General features: G+C 69.1%; 5 protein-coding genes across 5 annotated transcripts in view; 3 read left to right on the forward strand and 2 right to left on the reverse strand.

The window, feature by feature from the left end:
- CHLNCDRAFT_48993 (hypothetical protein) overlaps nt 1-1,258 on the forward strand; it is a gene marked incomplete at both ends in the record, with an annotated part of 7,234 nt that extends 5,976 nt beyond the window's left edge. Inside the window, 5 exons of the mRNA XM_005845690.1 lie at nt 142-252; nt 483-612; nt 833-950; nt 1,148-1,161; nt 1,193-1,258. Of these exons, the coding sequence (XP_005845752.1) occupies nt 142-252; nt 483-612; nt 833-950; nt 1,148-1,161; nt 1,193-1,258 (439 nt within the window). The remainder of the gene's footprint in view (nt 1-141; nt 253-482; nt 613-832; nt 951-1,147; nt 1,162-1,192) is intronic.
- Nucleotides 1,259-5,262: 4,004 nt separating this feature from the next.
- On the reverse strand, nt 5,263-8,075 carry CHLNCDRAFT_9620 (hypothetical protein; the record flags this gene model as incomplete). Its single annotated transcript, XM_005845801.1, has 6 exons — nt 5,263-5,403; nt 5,591-5,886; nt 6,071-6,137; nt 6,343-6,511; nt 6,701-6,801; nt 7,929-8,075. Coding segments are annotated over 6 exons (921 nt in total), but the record flags the coding sequence as incomplete, so codon positions are not given.
- Nucleotides 8,076-14,265: 6,190 nt separating this feature from the next.
- CHLNCDRAFT_136378 (hypothetical protein) lies at nt 14,266-15,187 on the reverse strand (the record flags this gene model as incomplete). The annotated part of the gene is made up of 4 exons (XM_005845802.1): nt 14,266-14,349; nt 14,579-14,685; nt 14,875-14,981; nt 15,108-15,187. 4 exons carry the CDS (start codon nt 15,185-15,187, stop codon nt 14,266-14,268), a joined length of 378 nt encoding a protein of 125 aa, XP_005845864.1.
- Nucleotides 15,188-15,516: 329 nt separating this feature from the next.
- Nucleotides 15,517-15,897, forward strand: CHLNCDRAFT_9815 (ubiquitin; the record flags this gene model as incomplete). The annotated part of the gene is made up of 2 exons (XM_005845691.1): nt 15,517-15,619; nt 15,773-15,897. Coding segments are annotated over 2 exons (228 nt in total), but the record flags the coding sequence as incomplete, so codon positions are not given.
- A 1,382-nt stretch (nt 15,898-17,279) lies between these two features.
- CHLNCDRAFT_136380 (hypothetical protein) lies at nt 17,280-21,652 on the forward strand (the record flags this gene model as incomplete). The annotated part of the gene is made up of 12 exons (XM_005845692.1): nt 17,280-17,606; nt 17,847-18,018; nt 18,212-18,450; nt 18,632-18,776; nt 19,031-19,157; nt 19,352-19,486; nt 19,604-19,713; nt 19,946-20,085; nt 20,313-20,462; nt 20,764-20,986; nt 21,247-21,311; nt 21,470-21,652. The coding sequence occupies 12 exons, from the start codon at nt 17,280-17,282 to the stop codon at nt 21,650-21,652; spliced, it is 2,016 nt and encodes a 671-aa protein (XP_005845754.1).
- Between the last annotated feature and the right edge of the window lie 266 nt (nt 21,653-21,918).

Raw genomic sequence — 21,918 nt, forward strand, 5'->3', positions numbered from 1 at the left:
GCGCGCCCTGCCCCCTCAACAAGCTGCTGCCAGCCTCCTTTCCCCATTGCCCCTTAAGTATACTTGATGCACACACATGCCCCACTTGCCCGCTTTAGGGCCCGGTTTTCCCCCCCCCCTCCCCCCCCCCCCCACCTGCAGCGGCGTGGAGCTGGAGCAACTGATCGGCGACGCGGCGGCGCACCGCGCGGAGGACGAGGAGACGCGGCGGCGGGCGGCGGCGCGGGCCAAGCTGGAAGATTACCTGTATGGGTGGGTGGTACCGCAGGATGGTACTTGTACTGTCAAAGATTGTAGGGGTCCTGCAGCTGCGACTTGGCACCGCTGCTGCTTCCATTGCTGCTGCTGCGTGTTGTGCCCTTGCCGCATGGCATGCCAGCCACTGTGCTCAGACAGCGCCGCTTTGTGCTTGGCAGCATCGCCCTGCCACCTCCCCCCTCGCCTGTTGTTTCGCCCTCCCTGTTTGCCCGCCACCTCTGCAGCGTGAAGCACGCCCTAGAGGATGATGCGGTGGCGGCGCGGCTGGGCCAGCTGGGGCTGGGAGATGTGGCTGCGGTGCAGGAGGAGGTGCTTGTGGCCCTCCGATGGGTGAACAGCAACGAGGCGAGCGGGGTGGTGGTTTGGGCAGCGAGGGGCCGGGTCCGCTGTTGCGTGAGGACAGCCGCCAGGCGGGCCGCGGGACACCGCTGGTGGCAGCATGCACCGCTGGTGGCATGCATGTGTGGCGGCATGCACAATGCTGCAGCAGTGCATCCACCTTCAGGCTCTGACCTTTGTTCCCGCGGTTGTTGCCGGCCGGCTCCACTCTCTCGCCTCTCGCTCTGCCCTGCAGCTGATGCCTGGGGAGCGGTATGAGGCGAGGCAGCGTGAGGTGCAGGCCCTGGCCGGCCCCCTGATGGCCGCTCTTTACGGCGGCGCCGGTGCCGGGGCAGCCGCCGAGGCAGCCGCAGGTGAGGCTGGCTGCCAGTGGCGCCCACAATTGCAGGGACCTCTCATTGCACCGCAACGCTGCAGTCTTTAGCGTGCCTGTGGGGTGTGTTAGCAATCTTTCTCTCTCTCTTGGTGGTCAGCTGGTGTGCTGCGGCAGCGACAGCATGGGCAGCCATCACCCCGGCTCTCCTGGATTTCCTCCCGACTCTGTTGCCAGGCCTTGGAACCCTGGTGGGCATGCCTGGCCCTGGCGCCGGCCCAGGCGCCGCAGGCGTGGGAGGCCCAGCGGCGGGCGGCACTGCTGGCGGCGGCGCTGGAGGCGGCCTGAGCGGCATGGCAGGCCTGGAAGAGATGCTGGGAGGGATGCTGGGCGGGGCAGGCAAGTGCAGCTCAGCGGCTCCGGCGCCTCGTGCGGTGCAGCCTTGTGCTGCTGTGCCCAGCCCAGCCCAGCCCAGCGCCAGCGCAGTGAGCAGGCCGCCACCCCCCCTTTGTATCTTTGATACGCCGACGCCAAGGTTCCGCCCGACCATGCCGCAGGGTTTGGAGCGATGGGTGGTGAAGCCGGCTCGGGGGCTGGTGCCGGCGGCGGCGCCGCAGGCAAGCCTGTGCAGCGGCGCTGGGCTCGGAGCAAGCTGCGCTGCCGGCTATCCAGTCATGCATCCTCCCAGCCTTAACGGCGACCCCTGGCTGCTCTACAGAGGAGGAGGGCTACGAGTTTGAGGAGCAGGCTGAGGAGGCGGCGGCTGATGCTGACATGGCGGCTGATGCTGACGTGGCGGAGGGCGGCGCAGCTGAGGGCGGCGGCGAAGTGCCTGTGGAGGATGCCGTGTTGGGCGGCCTGCCAGGCGCCGAGCCAGCCTCCCTGCCCACTCCTGCTGCCCCTGGTGCCGGCGGAGAGGCTGACGGCGCGGGCGCAGGCGCCGGTGCTGAGGGCGGCGGTGCCGAGGATGAGGAGATGCCAGACTGGTTCCTGCGTTGGGCATCCCCTGTGGCCGCCGCCGACGGCCGCGACACTGCCCCTGCCAGCTCTGGCAACCCGTATGCAGCGGCGGGCAAAGCCACGAGCCCTGCGATGGTTCCAGAGGACTCTGCTGCGGCTGATGCCTGAAATGGGCGCTGCAGCCCTTCGGTGCTGCAACTGCTGGCTGGTGCCGGCCCTGTACGATCTTCATCGCTTAATGCTGTTACCATTGTTATACACACATGCGTGAATAGGCAAGGGCAGTAGACAAGAGGGTGCTCCGGCACGGGCAGGCGGGGGCGGGGTGTGCAGGGCTGCTACAAATGGCGGCACGGCCGTGGCGCCGGCGCAAAGGGAGGGAGGTGTTTCGGGCAAGTGCTGGTGATGAAAGGCTTGCGATGTGCGACAGGTATCAAGGGGGGTGGTAGTAAAATCAGGTGTGGGACCAGGCAGCGAGACCGTGGCCTGCGGCGGCTGGTGCACACATGGGGGTGGGAGGGGTGGGGCATGGGCCTGCGCAAATCAAACTCGAGCAGTTTGGGGCATGAAGAATGAAGTCATTGTGATGGGAGCGAGGGAATCGACGGCAAGGGGAGATCCAGAAAAAAGACGCGGGGGGAAGAGGCAGGGCAAGGGGGGGCAAGGGCACGTGCAAAAAGGTGCGGAAGAGGCATCGACCTGGCAGCAGGGTTCCCGGAAATCAGAATCGTAATCGTATGGGGTAGGGACGCGCGTCGGCAGCCTGGGCAGCCAAGCGCATGGGTGTGAAAAAACTGCTGGGCACATGAGCTCAGCTGTATGAAGGCAACGCATGGGGAGCGGCGCCCATTGCTGGGCGCCGCATGCAAAAGGCTGCTTTTGAGGATCAGGGCACACGGGCACGCTAGCGTGCGTCAGACTTAAATAGAAACACGGTCGGGGACAGCAGCAGGCGCTGTGCAGTGGGGTTCCTTTCGCGACAGGTAGGTCATGCGGGGGGGACGGGCAAAGGGCAATGAAACACACGGCACGCCCTTTGCTAAACGCTCACGGAAACAGGGTTGTGTCTGGTTGTGTCTGGGTGCATCTAGTCGAGGGCTCAAGGGCTGGTGTTGAAGAGTCTGGCCGCGGTGTGGTGTCAAGGTTGGTTCCTGCCTGCTGCGGGCTCGCTAGCTAGCCAGCCTGCTTGGGTGGGGCCACGGAAACGACTGCATCGGCCTCGGCCGCGTGCAGCCCTGCTGCCGCCGCCGCGCCGGCCGCGGCTGCAGGGGCAGGCTGCTCCGCGCCGCCGCCCTCGGCATGCTGTGCCTGCTGCAAGGCATCGCCGCGATCGTCGCCGCTGGGGGCAGCGCTGCCGCTCGGGGCCGCGGCGCCAGCAGGGGCCGCGCCCTGTCCTGCTGCCTGCCCCTCCGCCTGCTCCACGGCCGGCCCCTGCGGCTCCGCCACAGCCGCAGCCGCAGCCGCGGGCTCTGGCAGCTGGTTGGGCGAGGCAAAGGCGGCGGCGGGCATGCTGCGCGGTTGCAGGCCGAGGTCGAGGCTGTGCACGATGCCCCTGTCTGTGCCCACAGCCAGCTGCTCCAGGCCTCCGTCGTACCAGCAGCACGTGAAGCCGCAGTCACCCACAAACAGGCCCGTCTGGGCGCCGGTGGAGGCATCCCACACGCACACCGAGCCGTCCAGGGAGCAGGTGATGAGCTCGGAGCCGTCGGCAGTGAACTGCAGGCCTGTGATCTCAGAGCTGTGGAACTGCAGCGGACAAGGAGGGTGCGTGCGCATGCGTGTATGGGGGTTGCCGGCAGGGGGGGCCGGCCCGACGGCAGAGAGGAGCGCGGCCGTGGGGTGCAAGCGCAGTCCCAGTGCAGGCCCTTAACCACGACCCCCAAAGCCACAGAGCTGCAGCGGGGGACTTGAGGCATGCGTCGCAGCCGCAGCGCAGCAGGCAGTCGCCAAGGGGCACTTGCGGCCCTGTCGGCGAAGCAGGCACAGCGGGCGGTGGCGCACCTCCCACGGACGCCCCGCGTGCTTATCCTCCACATCAAACACACACACAGACGAGTTGCTGAGCGCCACCGCCACCTTCCAGCCATCAGGAGACAGCGCCACGTGCTGCCGGGTTGCGGGCAGGAGGGGGCAGGGGAGGGGCGCGGTTGGTGGGCGGCGTGAGGACTGGACATTGGAGGAGCGGCGGCATGGCCAGGGGAGCTGCCAGGGGCACAGAAATTCAGCAAGAGCACTACAGCTGGTGCTGGGCTGCTGCGGCAGCCGTGCAGGCACGCAGCCAGCGTCGGCACGCCACGCCGCGGCACGTAATGCCGCGGCTCGCACCTGCGCCGTGTCGGGCAGGCGCACGGTGCTGACGCACAGGCCTCCATCCAGCGACCACAGGCGCACGTGGTTGTCAAAGGAGAAGGTCGCAACCAGGCGGGCGGCACCGTTGATGGTGCAGCCCAGCACGCTGTCGGTGTGGCCTGCGCGAGGAAGGAGGCAGGGCGGCCGGTGGCGGGCAGCCAGTCAGCAGGGTGGTAGCCACAGGCAGGCAGGCAGGCAGGCGGCGTTGATCCAGGGTGGGCGGCATCACGGCAGGCTGGAGCCTGGGTAGAGCGCAGTGGCAGCTGCGACGAGGCTCGGCGCCCCCGCCCCGCTGCGTGCACCGCAATGACCCACGCTGCCGCACCCGACAGGACGTGCAGGCAGGTGCCGGAGGCGGCATCCCAGATGCGGGCGGTACAGTCCTTGGATACCGTCACTACCGTCAGCCCGTCTGGAGACATGGCCACTTGGTTAACGGCTGCACACACAGGAGGCAGGGCAGGGGCAGGGGCAGGGACAGGGCATGGTAAGCCGGCTGGCGGTGGCAGCTTAACGCTGCGCGGAGAGCAAACACAATCTGGCAGGCAGCGGGATGGCTCCCGTGCAGCAGCACGGCAGCAGCGGGAAGGCGAGCGGGCGAGCAGAGCGGCGGCGAGGGCGCTGGCGTGCGGCGGCGCGGCGCGCACCCGAGGTGTGCCCCGTGGAGCTGTCCCGCATGCCCCACTTCTGCAGCACTGACACCACCTCGCCGCTCTGCAGGTCCTTGACCACCACCGTGGAGTCCCACTTGCAGATGACGCCGCGGGAGAGGTCGGAGCTGGCGGCAAAGCTGCGGATGCGGCTGCCCTCGGTCACTGCAGGCAGCGGGGCGCGGGCGCGGGGCAGACCACGGTCGAGCCGCGTGCGTGCGTGCTTGCTTGCTTGCTCGACTCAGCTGTTCCAGTTTGAGGCTGCCAGGAACGGGACAGGCTGCACGCGTGTGCGTGCATGCCGCGCGGCGCCCGCCAGCTTCGCCAGCCTGCCCAGCACCGCATCAGCGCGCCCGACTGCTGACCAGCCGGCCCAGCCCTGCCCGCCGCCTCACCTGGCACAGTGCGAGCCAGGTGCAGCGTGGGCACGTCCCAGAGCAGTACCATGCGGTCGGGCGAGGCGGTGACCAGCTGGCGGCCGTCGGCGGAGAAGGCCAGCCAGCGGATGGGGACCTTGTGGTGGTGCAGCAGGCCCTGCGGCCAGGGGCGAGGGGCAGGCAGGCGGGCGGGCAGGGAGGACGTCAGCGGGTGGCGCGGCACGCGGGGACATCACGCAGGCAAGCAGGCACACCCTCAGGGAGCCAGCCAGCCAGCCAGCCAGCCCCAAAGCAGGCCAGCCAGCGGGGCGCGACGGCACCCCGCCCAAACCTCGCACACCCACCCTGAACGTGCCGCGCTCGGCATCCCAGAGCCGCGCGTCGGCGTCCTCGCCGCATGTGGCCAGCACTCGCCCCTCCGAGGACCCGCCCACGCAGTACACCTTGCCGTCGTGGTAGCTGGGCGGCTGCACCAGGCGCGCCGCAAAGTCCCACACCCGCACGCTGGCATCCTCCGACACCGTCACCGCAAAGCGCCCCTTGCGGGTCACCACCGCGCCGGTGACGGCCCCAGAGTGGCCTTCCAGCAGGCACAGCAGGTCGCCGCTCTCCAGGCTGTACGCCATGGTGGTACCGTCGCCTGCGGTACCATCCGGGCCGGGTAGAAAGGACAAGCTCAGGGTGTGAGGTGGGTGTACGGGGGTGGGGAGAGGCCGGCAAACGCGGAGAGGGCGGCGCGCGATTGGCGAGCGCATGATGGGATGGGATGAGGTCACAGCTGGGGCCGCCGCCCCGTCAGCCACCCTGCTGCCCTCCCTCCACACCTGAGGTGGTCAGCAGCTTGTCGTGTGCGGGGGAGATGCAGACGTCGTAGACCCAGGACTTGTGGCCCTGCGCAGCGCAGCACAGCGCAGCATAGCGCAGCATGAGTGAGCAGAGAGTACCAGCAAGCACTGTACTGCTCACACACACTGGTCCGATTTCACCCGCAGCCAGGAAGGCAGTGGCAGGCTGCTGCTGCTGTGGCGGCTGCATGCAAGGCAGGCGCGTTTCCAATCAGAGCACCCCGCAGGCCCAGCCCGGAAGCCGCGCGCACCGTCAGCACACGGCGGCAGTCGCCGCGCCGCAGGTCCCAGATGCGGGCGGTGCAGTCCTCTGAGCCTGTGGCGCACCACTTGCCGTCCGCCGACACCACCAGGCTGTTGATGCGCCCTGCGTGGCCCGCAAGCTCGTGCCGACAGCTGCCCGTGTGCAGGTCCCACACCCTGGAGGCAGGCAGGCAGGCGGGCAGGCAGGCAGGTGGGCGGCAGAGTGTGCAGACGTGTGAGCACGGTCGCGCAGGTTGCCTCGACTGGGCAGCAGCGGCACCCGGGCCAGCCCACAAGCCAGCGCCGCCATGCCTGCAGGCGGCGGCGGTGCATGCACCCAGGCTGCCCTATGCACCCCCTGCTGACCTGGCGGTGCCGTCGTGCGAGGCCGTCACGGCACGCTTGCCGTCAGGCAGGAAGCGAATCAGGTGCACCCAGCCGGTGTGGCCTGCCATCACGCCCATGCACTGCCCTGCAGGCGGCGGGGCAGCGCAGGGGTCCGATGGTTGGGCGTTCAAGCTTGCCACAGCACTGGCCAGGGAGGCGCGTGCGTTGTGGAGCGAGCCCCGCCGCCGGGGCAGGCCGCAGCCAATTGCAGGCTGAGGCAGGCGGCCGAGGCCCTCCCACGCGCCTGATATGACATCGTACATACGGGCGGTGTTGTTGCCGCACCCCAGGATGGCAAACCGGGTGCAGGGCGACAGCGCCACCGCCAGCACGCCGCCTGCGGGATCGAGGGAGCGGCCAGCAGGTCGGCACAGCTCTCCAGCAGCTGCAGCGCGGCCTCAGCACCCCAAACGCTTGGGGCCCCACAGGCCAGGCACAGGGCACGCCCTCCACAGCTTACAGCCGCCCACAGCCCACTTCCAGGCCTGCCCCTCCCTCGGGCAAGGCCCCAGCCCGGCCGGCAAGCGCACCCTGCTCTGCAGACCCAGTCTTGAGGGTGTGCACGGTGCGGGCAGAGGACAGGTCCCACACGCGCGCCGTGCCGTCGCTGCTGGCGGTGACCACAAAGCGGGCCCAGGGGTCTGTGGCCAGCGCGTTGATGCACGCGGTGTGGCCTGCACAGGGCGGCAGCAGCGCGAAGGGCGGACGGTCAAGTTGGGGCGGCAGCAAGCGCGGGGCCTGCTTCGTGAGACGCCCCAGGCGCTCGCGGCTCCCACCCTGCTACCGCCAAGCCCGCCGACCACCGCTCCCACCTGCCAGCACGCGCAGGCACTGCCCCCGCTCCATCTCGAATGCGCGGGCCGTGCCATCTGCCGAGCACGTCAGAACCAGGGAGCCATCTGCAGGGCATGCCCCGGAAGGCGGCGGCGGCAGCAGCATGAGAATCAGGTGGCCGGCGGCTCATGCGGCCACGCCAAGGAGCAGCCACAGCCGCGCCAGCGGGCAGGCAGGCAGGCTGCCGAGGCAGGAGCGTGGGCTCCCCGCCGATGCATCCAACCGGCACTCCGCGCCATCGCCGCCGCCGCTGCTAGCTGCGCTGCTGCCTGCTGTGCTGTGCTGCGCTGTGCTGCGCTGCTGCTGTGTGCTGCGCACCAGAGGTGATGGCCATGTCTGTGATGGGCCCCGCGTGGCCCTCCAGCAGCAGCACGCAGTCGCCAATGTCCAGGTCCCATACCCTGGCGGTACCGTCGCTGGAAGCCGTCACCGCGTCGGTACCGGACGGCGTCAGCAGCACCTTGGTCACGCCCGCGGTGTGGCCCCGCAGCGCCAGCCGCTGCAGCCCGCCCGCCTGCTCCAGGGAGGCCGTCAGCGGCGGCAGGCAGCGCGGCAGGCCAGACAGCAGCGCCTGGCGGGAGTCATCGTAGACACGCCGCCGCTGGTCCAGCAGCCAGGCCTGGGGCACGGGGAGGGGGCAGGGGCGGGGCGCGAGGCAATGCGTGAGCGTGGGCGTGGCTGGGTGGGGGATAGAGCGCGCAGCGTCAGCAGGGGACCAGGCAAGCCAGGGTGGAGAAAGCACCAGCGAGTTGAGGCGGCTACACAGCCCCCGGATCCGCCGCACCGCCTGCACACCTGCAGCGCGACCGACAGCGGCGCGGTGACCAGGCGGCTGGTCATGAGGCAGCGCAGCATGCCCGGCGCGCGCGGGTACGCCAGCGCCTGCGCCGCCGACAGCTGCAGCGCCTCCAGCACCAGCTTGATGTCCGCGCAGTTGTCTAACAGCAGATACCTGCATGGGGAAACACGCGGCACGGTGGATGGGTGCGCACACGCGTGTCCGGGGAGGTTGTGGAGGTTGCTGGAGCCTGCAGAAGCCAACGACCCGCCACCTGCCACCCCGGCTGCGGCTGGTGCGCCAACGGTCACGCTTGGGCTGGTACGGAGCGCTCCGCTGCTGCCCTCTCACGTGGTTAAGCCAGCACGTGTGCTGAGCCAGCAGCAGATGCCTGCTGCTGGCCCCAGGCCCCAGGCCTGCCCACCTTCTAAAGTCGGCCACCACAGCGGTGGTGCCTGCCGCCACCAGCTTGCGCCGCAGCCAGTCTGGATCAAGCAGCAGCTCCCGCAGCTGCACAGCCAAGCAGGCGGGCAGCACACGGCTGAGTTTGGGCAGGCTCACAAGCTGCGCGGCCCCCACGCAGCGCAGCAGCAGCAGCAGCAGCAGGGTGCTGGTTGCCCTGCCAGGCGGGCGCCAGCCGGGCCGCACCTGCTTGTGCCTGCCGGCCGCCGTCAGGTGGTGGCCCATATTGATGAGGATGTAGCCGTCGTCGGGGATGTCCTGCAGCCGGGCCTGCGTGGGCACCTGCGGCATGCGCTGCCGCCGCTGCGCCGCCGCCGCCGCGCCGGGCGCCTGCGGCTGCCACGGGCGCTGCGTCCAGTGCTGCTGCTGCTGCTGCTGCTGCTGCTGCTGGCCGGCATCTGAGCCTGAGCCTGAGCCTGCGCTAGAGGGGCGGCCCTCCGGCTCTTCCGAGATGCGGGGCAGTACGCTGGAGCAGTACGCGTCCAGCAGCAGGCGGTGGTAGTGAGGCGCCACGTCGCAGCACACCGCCTGCAGGCGGGCAGGCCAAAACAAAACCGAGGCAATCACTCCATCGTTCCATCTTCTGCACCCAGCGCAGAACCTGGTACGGCGAGCACACGGCACGGCAGCACGCAGGTAGCACGGCAGCTGCGTGCCGTGCAAGGCAGGCGACGGAGGCGCACACACCTGCAGGAGCGCGAGCTGCTGCGCCTGCGGCAGGCACCACACCCGGCCGTCTGGCAGCTGCGCCACGTTGAGCACGCTCTTGGCTGCCAGCGCCGCCAGTGCCGCCTTCACCTCCGGCGCGTCCGACTGCCAGAGCTTGGCGAGCATGGAGGCCGGGGCGGGCGTGTTGGGCGGCAGCACCGACAGGCGCGCAAACCTGCGGGGCAAGGGCGCGAGGCGGTTGCAGGGCGGGCGAACACGATGCGGGGAGTTGTCAAGCAGGCTAGCGGCTAGAGCGCAGGGCTCACTTCTCTCGGAGGCTGGAGGGCAGCTGCGCCGCCTGCATCAGCTGGTCCAGGGCGACGGCGGGGTCGGGGCCGGCCGCCGCCGCGGGCGCCTCCTCCCCCGGCTGCCGCGCTTGCAGCTGCTGCGACAGGCGCGACGCCGGCATGAGCGCCCCCGTGGCGAAAGCCTCCTGGAAGGCTTCTAGGCTGGCGCGGTTGGCCTCCAAGCTGGCACGCTCCAGCGCGAACGAGGAGCGGCCTGAGCCGGCCGCGCTGTAGACGCTGGCAGAGCCGTCTGAGGAGGGGCGGGCGCCCGGGTCGCCGCCGCCGCCTCCCAGGCGGCTGTCGCTGGACGGCCGCATCAGCTCGCTGCTGCGGCTGCGCCGCGTGGCAGGGCCTGCCGGCGCCTCGCTGACCGCCAGCGAGCTGCCCTTGTAGACGGAGCCGCCGCCACCCGGCACGCCGCCGCTGGTGCTGGGTAGCGGCGTGTCCGCCGACGGGCGCTGGTCCATCCACTGCGAGCTGGGCCTCGTTACCCCGCTGACCGGCGTGACGGTGGAGCCTATGGAATGTCGCTGCGAGTCTCCTGACTGCCGCAAGCTTCTGGTTTTCTCCGAGCCCGAGCGCCAGGAGGCAAAGCTTTCGTCGGTCTCCTGCTCAGCCTCCTTCTCAGCCTCCTGCAAGGAATGTCGAGCGACACGCAGGGTGGGACACCGCCCGGCGTCACCCAGGGCCCAGGGCGTGCCATCCCGTTCCGCACCTCTCGCGCCCTGGCCTGGGCTTCGTGGCGTGTGAGGCTTTCCTCTGTGAGGGGCAGGCTGGGTGGCGGGGCCCGGGAGGGCTGCTCCGACTGGTGTGGGCGCGGGTTGCTGGACTGGGCGGCCCCCATCTTCTAAGAGGCACACAGGCGATGCACCATGTTGCTGTTTTGGGGTTTGGGAGGTTCGTTGGGAGGGGTCAGGGGTTTTCCCTGGCCCGCCAGCCTGTCCATTCTCCGATGTGCATCTCCTGCTTCTTCTTCCCCGATCGCCCATCCAGGGGGCGCTGGAGATGAGGAATTGTCGCGGGTAGGCAGGTCGGGCAGGGCAGGGAGCAAGGGAGCCGGGAGGGGGTCTGCCGCCGCGAGAGCGGGACCCCTGGGCGGATGGGCGCCGGGCTGGCAGGCAGGCTATTCTGCCCTTGCGCTTTTGACCCTGAGGGATGCACAGCAATTCATTTTCATCCATCTGCACGACACCACGCTTGCTGAAGGTCCGCCTCCCTCTCCCGACGCCCACGCCCGGTGGGACGACATTTGCGTAGGGACTCGGCAAAGTAGCAGCCGGTGAGAGCTTGCGCACAAAAAGCCAGGCACCCCCATTCACGCAATACCGTGGGTTGGCGCAGCCCTGACACAGCGCTCAGGTTTTGGCTCGAGGCACACAGCACCAACCCCCGCTCCTTGAAAGCTTCTCCCGCTTGGTCCGCAGCCTACACGACGCATAGCGCACCACCGCCCTAGCCGACGATGCAGCGCAGCCTGCTGAGCGCACCAGCCAAGCGGGCCAGGGTGCAGCTCGTGTGCCACCCCGGCACATCAGACGCCTCGCGAACGGGGAGGCCCGCCGCCCGCGCCGCCGTGCCCAGCCGCTGGCTCCGCCCCTGGAGCAACTCCCCGCTCCCTACTCCTTTCCTACGGATTCCTCCCCCGCAGCCTCTGCGAATGCTTGGGAGAGCGGTGCTTATGATGTCCAAGCGCTCTTCTCCCCCCTTCATGTTTGTAATACGCCCGCCCCATCAGAATGAAAATGTCAATCGTCACTCGCGTGGGCATGTCGATCGCTGCTCTTGATCTCATGCCCAGAAACGGAGCGGCGCCCGAATCACGTTGTCCGAACTCCTGCGCCCCCCAGGCTCCCCCTTCCTGAAACCGCGCACTTGGCGTCGCTGACTCCCGCTCTGCGACGGGGCAGCGATGCCACTTCTAGTAGAGGCCGGGGCGCGCACAGAGGCAGCTCTCGAGTGCGCTTACCGCAGGTGCGTGGGCCGACGTGCAACTCGGCGAGCCCCACTTGCCCAGCCTGACCGCGAGGATGCGCCATGGCCAGTGGGAGGGACGGCCGGGCCTCCCGTGGGCCCCAGCTGAGGGCCCAGCCGGCGGGGCTTCCTGCGATCCGCCGCTGCCCGCGGGCACAACCCTTTCCGGGACCAGGAGTGCAGCCAAAACGGGCACTTGGGCTGCAGGGATATCCCCCAGCAAATTCCCAATGCCCCGCCGCGATGCAGAGACGCAGCAGACGCGCCCGCGAGCGCTCCGCCGCCGCCTCTGCTGCCGCCCGAGGCGCCCGCCGTGGCGGCGCCGCCGTCCAGCAAGCAGGTGGCAGAGGACAGGCTGTTTGCGGCCGTGGGCGTGGCGGTATGGGGAGCGTCAGCGATGAAGATTTCGCCCCACATGACGTTGGCAAACAATCTGCAGTCCACGGCAGGCCTGGTGGCGAGTGAGTGCGCCCGCTCCGCTCCCCGGCCTGGACCCCCTGCATGCATCGCCCCGCACCTTTCACATCTGCCGCCTCGCAGCTGCAGCCCCTGACGCCGTTCCGCGCCATCCCCCCACCCCGCTGCCACGCTGCAGTCTTCACCGTCGCACTGCTGTGGCCCAGCCTTCGGCCGCGCAGCTACGAGCGGTGGCGGGTGCCCGCCCTGGCCGCGCTGCGCCTCTTCCTCATCTGCCTGCCCATCAACTACGACTCGGCCGTGTTTGATGCGCTGGCCCCTGGCGTGGCCACCGGGCGGCTGGCCTGGGTGGTGAACGTCTCTCACCTCCTGCAGGGTGAGTGAGTGGGGGCCCAGCGTGCCAGGCTAGCATCGCTGCCGGAAGGCTGCATCCACTCTCACCGCCGCTCGCCCGCCCGCCTTATCCCGCCTGATGCAGGCACCCACGTGCTGCTGCTGTTCTTCCCGGCGCTGGACCTGCCGCTGCCGCTGCGCGTGCACATGCTGCTGCAAGCCGCCAAGCTGCTGGTGCTCGTGTCATTCGGCGTGCACCCGCACTGCCGCAGCAAGGTGGGGCCCGGCGGCGCTGGTGGCGCATCTTGCGCCTCACCTGACATTGCAGCCAGCCTTGGAGCTGCTTGAGCCGGCTTGCTCCTCTGCTCACAAGCGGGCAGCTGGCATGGCGCTGTGCTGTGCCCCCTGCTTTGGCTCACAGCCTGTGCTTTGTCGGCAATGGCCGCAGCCTCTCACCCGCCCTCGCCGCCTCCGCATGCAGCTGCTCACAAGCCCCCAGGCGGTCGCCGCGGTGGCCAGCGCGCACCACACCATGGCCTCTCTTGTCTTCTCTGTCGTTCCGCTGGCGGTATCCACTGTCCCGGAAGGTGGGCACCAGCCTGCTGCCATGCCTGGCACGGCCGCATGGGTTGCTTGCCACCGGCAACTGGCTTCCGCTGGCTTCCATGCCCCGACACACTCCACCCTGCCGTCACACCCCGTCGGCCCTCCTCTCCCTTGCCTGCAGACGCCTACGGCCAGCGGGTTGCTGCGCTGCTGTTTGTGTGGGTGGTGGCCGGCTGGCTGCTGCCCACGCTGGTGCTGATGCTGCCAGAGGTCGCGGGCCGCAGGGCGCGGCGGCGGCAGGGACGCCGCGACAGGAGCGGAGCCCAGGCCCACGGCCCCGTCCGCAACGGCCCGTGTGCGGCCGTTGCAACATGGGTGCAGCGTGGCGCTGCTGCGCTAGAGTCCTGGCTGCGCGAGCTGCTCATGGTCGAGTCCTGCGCCCAGCCGGGGGAGAGCGAGGGGGAGGAGTGGGGTGAGCGGGGCGACCAGATCCTGCAGCTGCCCCCCGCCGGGGTGCTGTGCGTGCGCTGGTTTGTGCTGGCCATCCTGCTCTGGGTGTCCTGCTGTGCCGTGGCCCCGCTCTTTGTGCCTCCCGCCATCGCCCCCCTGCATGCCCAGGTGTGATGCCCACCTGGCAATAACCCCTCATTATAATCCTGGCGGTGCCACTGCTTGGTGCTGCTGGCCTACTATCCCGCCCGCCATTGCTCGTGCTGTGTGGGCTTTTGTCCTGCAAGCAGCGGCACGCTCAGTGGTTTGCCCATGTGGGAACGTGAGCCTGCTCCATTCTTGCCCCTGCCTCTCCAGCACCCACCGCTGCAAATTTTTCCCCCGATCTGACTCCACAACCGCCACTCCCCTACGCACTTTTCAACTGCCTTCGTCGTGTTGGCTCTTCACCCAACACCAGGGAGTGAAAGTACAGTAGCTGGTGCCTGTAATAAGCAGCATATCCTGCGTTCCAAAAGCTGTCTTTTTCATCTGTTCACTGCCTAGCACCCCGATCTCTTACGCCTGCCGGACCCAGCCTCCATCTGGCAGGCAGTATCCCTTACTAAATCTTTGTGGCAAGCTGCCTGCCTGGGATGTAATAACCCAAATAATCATGCTGGGTTGCACAAGTGGCTTGGTGGCGCGGACAAGCACACGCGCCGGCATGGGCGCCGCATGCTGGCTGCCGGGCCCATCGCTGCCTGGCGCCGACCGCCCTAGGCCCGCCTCAGTGCATCCTGCAGCTCGTGCGTCCAGGGCCCCTGGATGCTGGGCATCTGGGTGCGCGTGCGGTGCTTCACCTGCAGCCAGCCAGCCAGGCGGAACAGCGAGGGGTTGCGAAGAGCGGGTGCATGCCGTGGTTGCAGGCCGACAGCAGCACGACAGCAGCAGCATGCAGGGCACGGCATGGAACGGAGCAACGCAGCCAAACTGCAGGACCGTAGGTGCTGGCTCCTTCATGGGCAATTGAGCCGCACAAGGAGACCGGCACGCAGATGGACACCCATGGCGGCGGTGGCGCCAACGCACCTGCAAGCTGGCCTTGCGGCCAAGGCTGCTGCGCAGGTACACCGCTTGCCGCAGCACCTCCTCCGCCGGCTGGTTCTTGACATCCACATGCCGCGTTGTCCGGTTAACTGCACGCGAAACAAAGAAGCCAGGCCATGCCCCGGGATGAGGGCCGCTCAGCATGTGCAACACGCAGCCCAGCAGGCGGTGCGGAAGCGCGCGCAGGCGCAGCAGCGCACAGATGCTGGCAAGGCGCAGGACAGGAGGAAGCGAGGCAGCGGCGACAACTGTGAGCTACGACGGCAGCAGCGGCTCACGGTATTCTGCCTGCAGCCCCGGGTGCTTGCCGCGCCGCACCACGCTCTCGATCGCTATCTGCGGGTTGTCACGCTGGAAGTGCGGCAATATCTGCTCCACAAACTCCCTGCAGAGGCGTGGCGGGGTGGCCGCAGAGGCGCGGCTGGTTGGCGGTCGGCGGCAGGCATGTGCGGGGTGGACGCCACTGCCAATTCTGCACATTGCAAGCCTTGGGTGGCCTGTAGGGACTCACCGCGTGCCCCTGCTGCTGCCGCCAAAGTCGCAATAGTGCACCAACAGCTTTTGCAGCTGCCAAACCCCTCTCCGCGCCATCGGTGTGTCTGCAGCAAACGCCTGGCGCCCTGGACTCGCCAAAAGAAACGCGGGTGCAAAGAGGCGGTGGGCTGGGCGGCTCTGTGCGGCTGGCGGAGTGCTGGGGATGGAGACAAGGCAATGCAAGGTGCACGATGGTGGCAGGCCGCCTGAGGTTGGGGTTTGGCTGCATGTCTGGCTGGCGCGCCGCGCCCAGCACGAGCTCCGGTTGACCCCCTCGAATTGCCCCCTCCCATCCTCATACAGCCCCCACCGGTCAACAGCTTGAGCCAGGGGAGATCCCGGCCCTGTCGAGGCGCCCTGCCCGTCCGCCTTCCCACCCAGCCGCGATGCAAATCTTCGTGAAGACGCTGACGGGCAAGACCATCACGCTCGAGGTGGAGAGCAGCGACAGCATCGAGAATGTGAAGAGCAAGATCCAGGACAAGGAGGGTGAGCCGCCGCCCGCTGGCAGCCGACCGGTCACCGCTGCCGCCAGCTGCATTGCTCACAGCGCACTGCTGCCCGTCCACCTGAGCTCCTGTCCTTGCCAGCTGCACGGCTTTATCATGCTTGCTCACCCCCCTCGGTGGCCCGCCCCGGCAGGCATCCCGCCCGACCAGCAGCGCCTGATCTTTGCGGGCAAGCAGCTGGAGGATGGCCACACCCTGGCCGACTACAACATCCAGAAGGAGTCCACCCTGCACCTGGTGCTGCGCCTGCGCGGCGGCGGCGGCGAGACGATGAAGCTGACGGTGAAGCCGCGGGTGCAGCGGGACAAGTGGTCGCTGTACTGGAAGGAAAGCATGGCCACAGTGACGGAGATGCTGGAGGAGTGCAGCCTGGAAGTCAGCGCGGATGGTGGGTTGCGTGGCTGCGGCTGTGCTGGCTGGCTGGCTGGATGGGCTGCATGTGGGTGCGCGGCTCGGCCACCTGCATTGGGGTGGGCGGGCGAGGGAATGAATCAATCACCACGGTGGGTGGGAGAGGGGTGCGTCTTGGTGGACGGGCGGGTGGCTGGCGTGCGTGTGCCCGTGTGCCCTGCTGCAAACAGCTGGCAATGAATGTGCGCGGCATCCTTGCTGCCCCTCCCATGGCTGCAGCGGTGGTGGGGGATGTGCTCAAGGCGGTGGCCGAGAAGCAGGGCTGGCGGGCCGCCGACGACCTGCTGCGACTGGAAGGTGGGCCTGCTGCGCCTGCTGCCTGTCGAACAGGCCCTGCTTGCATGCCTGCCGCAGCGGCCGCCTCCCTTCCCAGCCCCCCCCCCGCTCTTGCCTGGCAGTTCTGGGGCGCTGGCCAGTGATGGCTGGCCCAATCCCAAGCCCATTTGCCCTTCGCCTGCGCTGCCTTGTGCCCGGCCCTCTGCAGGCTTCAACGACCCCTGGGATCGGCTGCTTTTCAAGGGGCGGGACCTGCCAGCTGATGCTAAGCTGGCGGAGCAGGGCGTGAGCGGCGGCGCGGTGATCACCGTCGTGCGCCGCATGCTGGCGGCCGATGGCTGGGCGGTGAGCGCTGTGCCTGCTCTCGCCTGGAGCTGCTGGCACCGCACAACCCAACTGCACCTGCCGATTTGCATCCCTGATACCCTGCCTCCCTGCTTGCAGATCAAGACGAAGGAGGCGGATGACGACACCGACTCGGAGGAGGAAGAAGACCACTGGGAGCAGCAGTTCTAGCAGCACCCTGGACCTGTTAGCCGCCGTCGCCGTCGCGGCAGCTGGCTGCACACAGTCGCAGCCGCAGACTGAGAAGCAACTCTCGCATGCATGAGTGTATTGTTTTGCGCTAATGATCCCAAAGCTGGGGGATGAGGGTGAAATGCAAAAGCTATTGGATCAAAGGCGGGCGGCGAGCGCGCTGCCGCCACCTGGGCGCGCCGCCAAGAAAACTTCTGCAGTGCCTGAGCGGCGGGCTGTCTTCACAATGGCTGGCAGAGCACACAAGCGGCTGCAGCAGCAGTTGGGGGCAGCCCTGGCGGCCCCCGACAAGGAGGCGGACGAGAGGGAGGAGGAGAGCAGTGAGGAGGAGGATAGGGAGGCGTCCCCGCGCCGTGCGGCTTTCGATCTGCTTGGACTGCTCACTGACGAGGAGGCAAGTGACCAGATGGCATGGAATGGACTGGCGACTGCACACCTTTCTGCCTGCTGCATCACTGCGCCGCCTGGTTGCCGTGCAGGATGATCCGGACGCCGCAAAAGAGGAGGAGCAGCCCAGCAGCCCCGAGGCGGCGCCGCCGCTGCCCCGCCCCGCTGCCGCCGCCGCCGGCAGCACGGCCAAGAAGCGGGCTGCCAAGAAGAAGAAGCAGGCAGCCAAGAAGCGGGGCGGCCGCGGCGGTGGCGATGCGGACAGCGACGGCAGCGAGGCGGCGGGCGGGGATGCGACAGCAGCCAAGCGGGATGAGGAGGACTTGGATGCTATCCTGCGGGAGCTCAACTTGCAGGTATGCTCCTAGTGTGCATTGGAAGGGGCTTGAATTCTCTCACCCCCTGCATCATGCCCGGATTGCCCTTGCTGTGCGTCGCACCGCGCATTTTGATTGGGATGTGGGGTGCAGCACGGCGGCGCCCCTGCCTGCACCAGTTTGGTTGGGAAGCATGCTGCGGCATTCTGCCGCCCTCGTTCCGTGCTGGTCGTGATGACCACCCCCCTGGCCTGGCCGCCCCCTTGTGCTGCCTCGCAGCCCTCCACGTCTGCGGCGGCCAGCAGCCAGCAGGCCGCAGCAGGCGCCGCAGCTGCAGGCGGCAGCCGGCCGCTGCTGGCAGTGAACATGCGGCACCTGAAGGCCGAGGAGGAGTTGAAGCGCATGTTTGGGTCGCGCGTGGTGGAGGAGGACGACGAGGAGGGCGGCGCGGGTGGGTGTGCGGCTGCTGGGCGGGCTTGACGGCTGTGGAGGGCCATGTGAGGGCTTCTGCGCCCTTGCCAGGGGCTCTTTGCAGTCACCAGCTTCCCTGCCCCACCCCCGCTGCTCCCAAGCACCCTCCCATCCCCGGTCCGCTCGCATGCCCCCGCTCCCCGCACCCCACCCCTCCCTCGCCCCTGCCGCAGGCGCGTACGCAAACGCCTCGCGCCGCGTGCGCCGCCTGGCGGCGCGCGGCCTGCTCAAGCGCGCGGCCCTCAAGCCCGGCGCCATCATCATGCCGCACGACACCTGGCCCCGCTTTGACGGCGGCATCTGTATGGAGGCGCAGGGCGCCACCCGGGACGGCAAGCTGCAGTTTGGATACGTCTACTCCCAGGCCTACCAGGCGCGCGCCTCTCTGCCCTGGTGCAGGGGCGCGGGCGCCGTTTGGGGCGCGCGCCGGCCGCGCAGGCTGCAGGGCTGGGCAGCAGGCTGGGGGGCTGCAGTGCGCAGGGCCCGGCGGCCCCTCTCCAAGCCGCATGGCCAGAGGGAAACAGCCGCCCCGCCTCGGCTCCTCCTCGCATGCTGAAGCCGTACCGCGCCCCTGTTGACTGTGTGTACCGCAGGCGGTACAGGAGCTGTACGAGGAGGTGCAGGCCACCTTTGACCCCAACAACGTCGCCGCCCTGCTGCAAAGCCACCCGTACCACCTGGACGCGCTGCTGACGATGCACGACCTGTACCGCAGCACGGGGGAGCAGGCGTACGCAGGTACGGGGGCGGTACATACGGCGCTACCGCTGCATGGGCGGCGCTGCACACGAGGGGTACAGGCGGCAGCGCAACCGCGGGCCGCGTGTGGAGCACGACATGGACAATGTTGGGGTGCGGCCGTGGCCAGCAGCTCGGGAGGGAGAGCAGCGGAGCAAGCGGCAGCTTGGGCCCCTCCACGCCCCTCGCCACCCCACCGCGGCCTCTGCTGCGGCCCTGCCCCGCACCTCCGCCCCCGGCCCTCTGCCCTGCAGAGGAGATGCTGGAGCGGGCGCTGTACGCTCTGGAGATGGCCTGGCACCCGTCCTTCTCCCCCGCCGCCGCCTCCATGCACGTGCCTTACGAGGAGCCCAATGCCCCGCTCTTCACCTGCCTCTTCAGGTGGGGCTGAGTCAGGCCAGGCCGGGGCCAGGGCCAAGGCCGAGGGTGTTGAGGGCGCGGGCTGAGTGGAAGGCGCGGCATGGGCCCGGCACTGCTGCATGCGGCATGCCTCCCCGGCTGGTCCCCCAGCACACGGTTGGTCCCCCACCCTACCCGCCACCCGTCCGCCGCCGCCCGCTGCGCCCGCCGAGCAGGTACATGCAGGGCCTGAGCCGGCGCGGGCTGCACCGCACCGCGCTGGAGGTGTGCAAGCTGCTGCTGGCGCTCAACGGCGACGACCCGCTGGGCGCGCTGTGCACCATCGATTACCTGGCCCTGAGGGCCGGCAGGTGCGCCCAGCGCTCTTCTGGGTCGGCTGCGTTGCCTCCGTCGCGGCCCCGGGTGCTGCCCCTCTGGCTGCTTCACCTGCCGCCCTCCACGCCAGCCCTCGCACCCGCCCCATGCAGGTACGATTTTTTGTACCGCCTGGTCGAGCAGTACGGCGGCGACTCCTCCGCCGCCCTCCTCCCGAACTTTGTGTTCAGCCAGGCACTGGCGCGCTGGTTCCAGGAGCAGGGTGGGTGCCTGCCTGCCTGGGCGTGGTACTGCAGGGGCTGGGCGTGGTACTGCAGGGGCTGCCTTCTGCCTTCGGGAGGTGCTGTGCTCAGACGGGACGTCCCTGCCTCGTGCACAGCCGGGCTGGCATGTGGAGGCCTGGAAGCATGGCGCGCAAGCATGGCGGGAGTAAACTGCAGGCAACACTCTGATTCTGGCTGGCGTTGCTGCTGCCGAGCGCCCCCTTGCTGCAGAGGCCTCTTCCGGCGGAAAGGCGCGCGGCGGCGGCGGCGGTAGCGGCGAGGCCGGCGGCGGCAGCGAGCCGCGGCCGCCGTCGCGGGAGCTGCTGGTTCGTGCGGTGCTGCTCTACCCAGAGGCGGTGGTGCGCCTGCAGGTGGGGCGGCTATCAACGCCGCCACTGATTGTGCGGCAAGGGGCGGCCGGCAGCAGCAGCGCCTGCTCGTCACGCGCCTGTCTGCTGCCCGGCTGCCCGCCCCCGCACACCTCCCCTGCCGCGGCTGCCACGGGCTACCTCTCGACCGCGCGCCTTCCCTACCCTCGCCGACGCCTGTTTCTGCGCCTGCCGCGCCCCGCCTGCCGTGCCCCGCCTGCCCCCTGCAGCGCGTCCTCCAGGGCAAGGGCGTGGGGCGGGACCTGGATTGGGCGGCGGTGCTGCGCCAGCCGCTGTTTGCGCAGGCGTCGGACGGCGGCAGCGCCAGCCTGGCGCACCTGCTGGACATCTGGGTGGAGCGCCAGCACCTGCTGTGGAAGGTGCGGCGGGCGCTGCAGGGCTGCTGCCGCCCGCGGGGCTGGGCTGGATGGCTGGGCTGGGCTGGGCTGGGCTGGGCTGGGCTGGGCTGGGCTGGGCTGGGCTGGGATGGGATGGGATGGAATGGGCTGGGATGGGATGGGATGGGCTGGGCTGGGCTGGGATGGGGTGCTGGGCTGGGCTGCAGCTGGGCACAGGCGCCAGCACTGCCACGCTGCAGCCTGCTCAATCAACCCTTGCATCCACGCCAGCCGTGCCGGTCCTGCCCTGCCCCTGCCCCGCCCCACCTCCCTCTCCCCGCAGGCCCAGCCCATACAGGACTGGCTGCGGTCCGCTTGCCTGCACGCCGCCACCGCGCCGCCGTCGGAGCTTCCCGACGGGCTGGCCGCCGCCGACTGGGCGTGCGTGCGGGAGCAGGCGTGGCCGGCGGGGACAGAGAACGAGTATGCGCACCTCAGGCTGCACGACTTTAGCGACGCGGTGGCCAGGCTGCCGGCGGAGGAGATCCACGGCTGGGGGGGCGTAGGTGAGGGAGGCGGCTGGCTGGCTGGCAGTTGCGGCAGCGGGAGGGTCGGTGCGGCCCGTGCCCGCCACTATCCGTATTGCCACATATGCATGCTGCCACATATGCATGCCTGGCGGGCACGAGGGGAGCTAGCAGGGACGAGCGCCTGCTGGCTGGAGGCACCCCTCCGCTCTGCTCCTGCGTGGCTGAACGTGCATGCGCGCATGTGTGTGCTCTGAGCACCGCCTCTCTTCCTCCTGCTGCTGCTGCTGCTGCTGCAGGCGGCGGCGGCGTGGATGTGGCGGCGCTGGAGGCAGAGATGCGAGCTCTGGCGCAGCAGATCCAGGTGCGCTTGGTGCGCTGCGCCCTGCTGCCGCTGCTGCATGCAGCGAGAAGCTCTGCAGCGGGTATCCGCTGCAGTCTGCACAGCCAAGAGGCGTGCCTCGAGGCGTGCCTCACTCGTCGTCGCCGCTCCTGCCCATGCACCTCGTTGTCCGCCCGCAGGAGCGGGGCCCCGACCTGACTGATGAGGAGATGCGGCAGCAGAACCCGCTGGCCGCGCTGCTGCGCTCGCTGCTGCCCTGGGCCAACCTGGGGCAAGCGCCCGACTACGAGGCGGAGGACGGCGGCGGCGACGGCGGCGACGGCCAGCAGCAGCAGCAGCAGCAACAGCAGCCTCCCGGCTAGGGAGGGCAGTGAGGCGGGTCTTACGCGCGAGGAGGGCAGCCTCTCGCAGCCTGTAAAGTGATTGCTTTCAGTGCGCTGCTGTACTGATGTCCCCAGTGGCCGGAATGCAACAGCACATCACCTGCCCCCGCCACCGTCGCCACCGCCTCGGATGGGCGTAGCGGGGCTCGAGCAAGTCTGATGCGCTTTGGTGCTTCTCAGTGGGGATTACTACAGTGCTATGCGTCGCCTGTGGAGCAACAACACGCATGTGTGATTGCAACGCA

The sequence above is a fragment of the Chlorella variabilis genome (genome assembly GCF_000147415.1).
Source record: "Chlorella variabilis unplaced genomic scaffold CHLNCscaffold_16, whole genome shotgun sequence".
NCBI classification, from domain to species: Eukaryota; Viridiplantae; Chlorophyta; class Trebouxiophyceae; order Chlorellales; family Chlorellaceae; genus Chlorella; species Chlorella variabilis.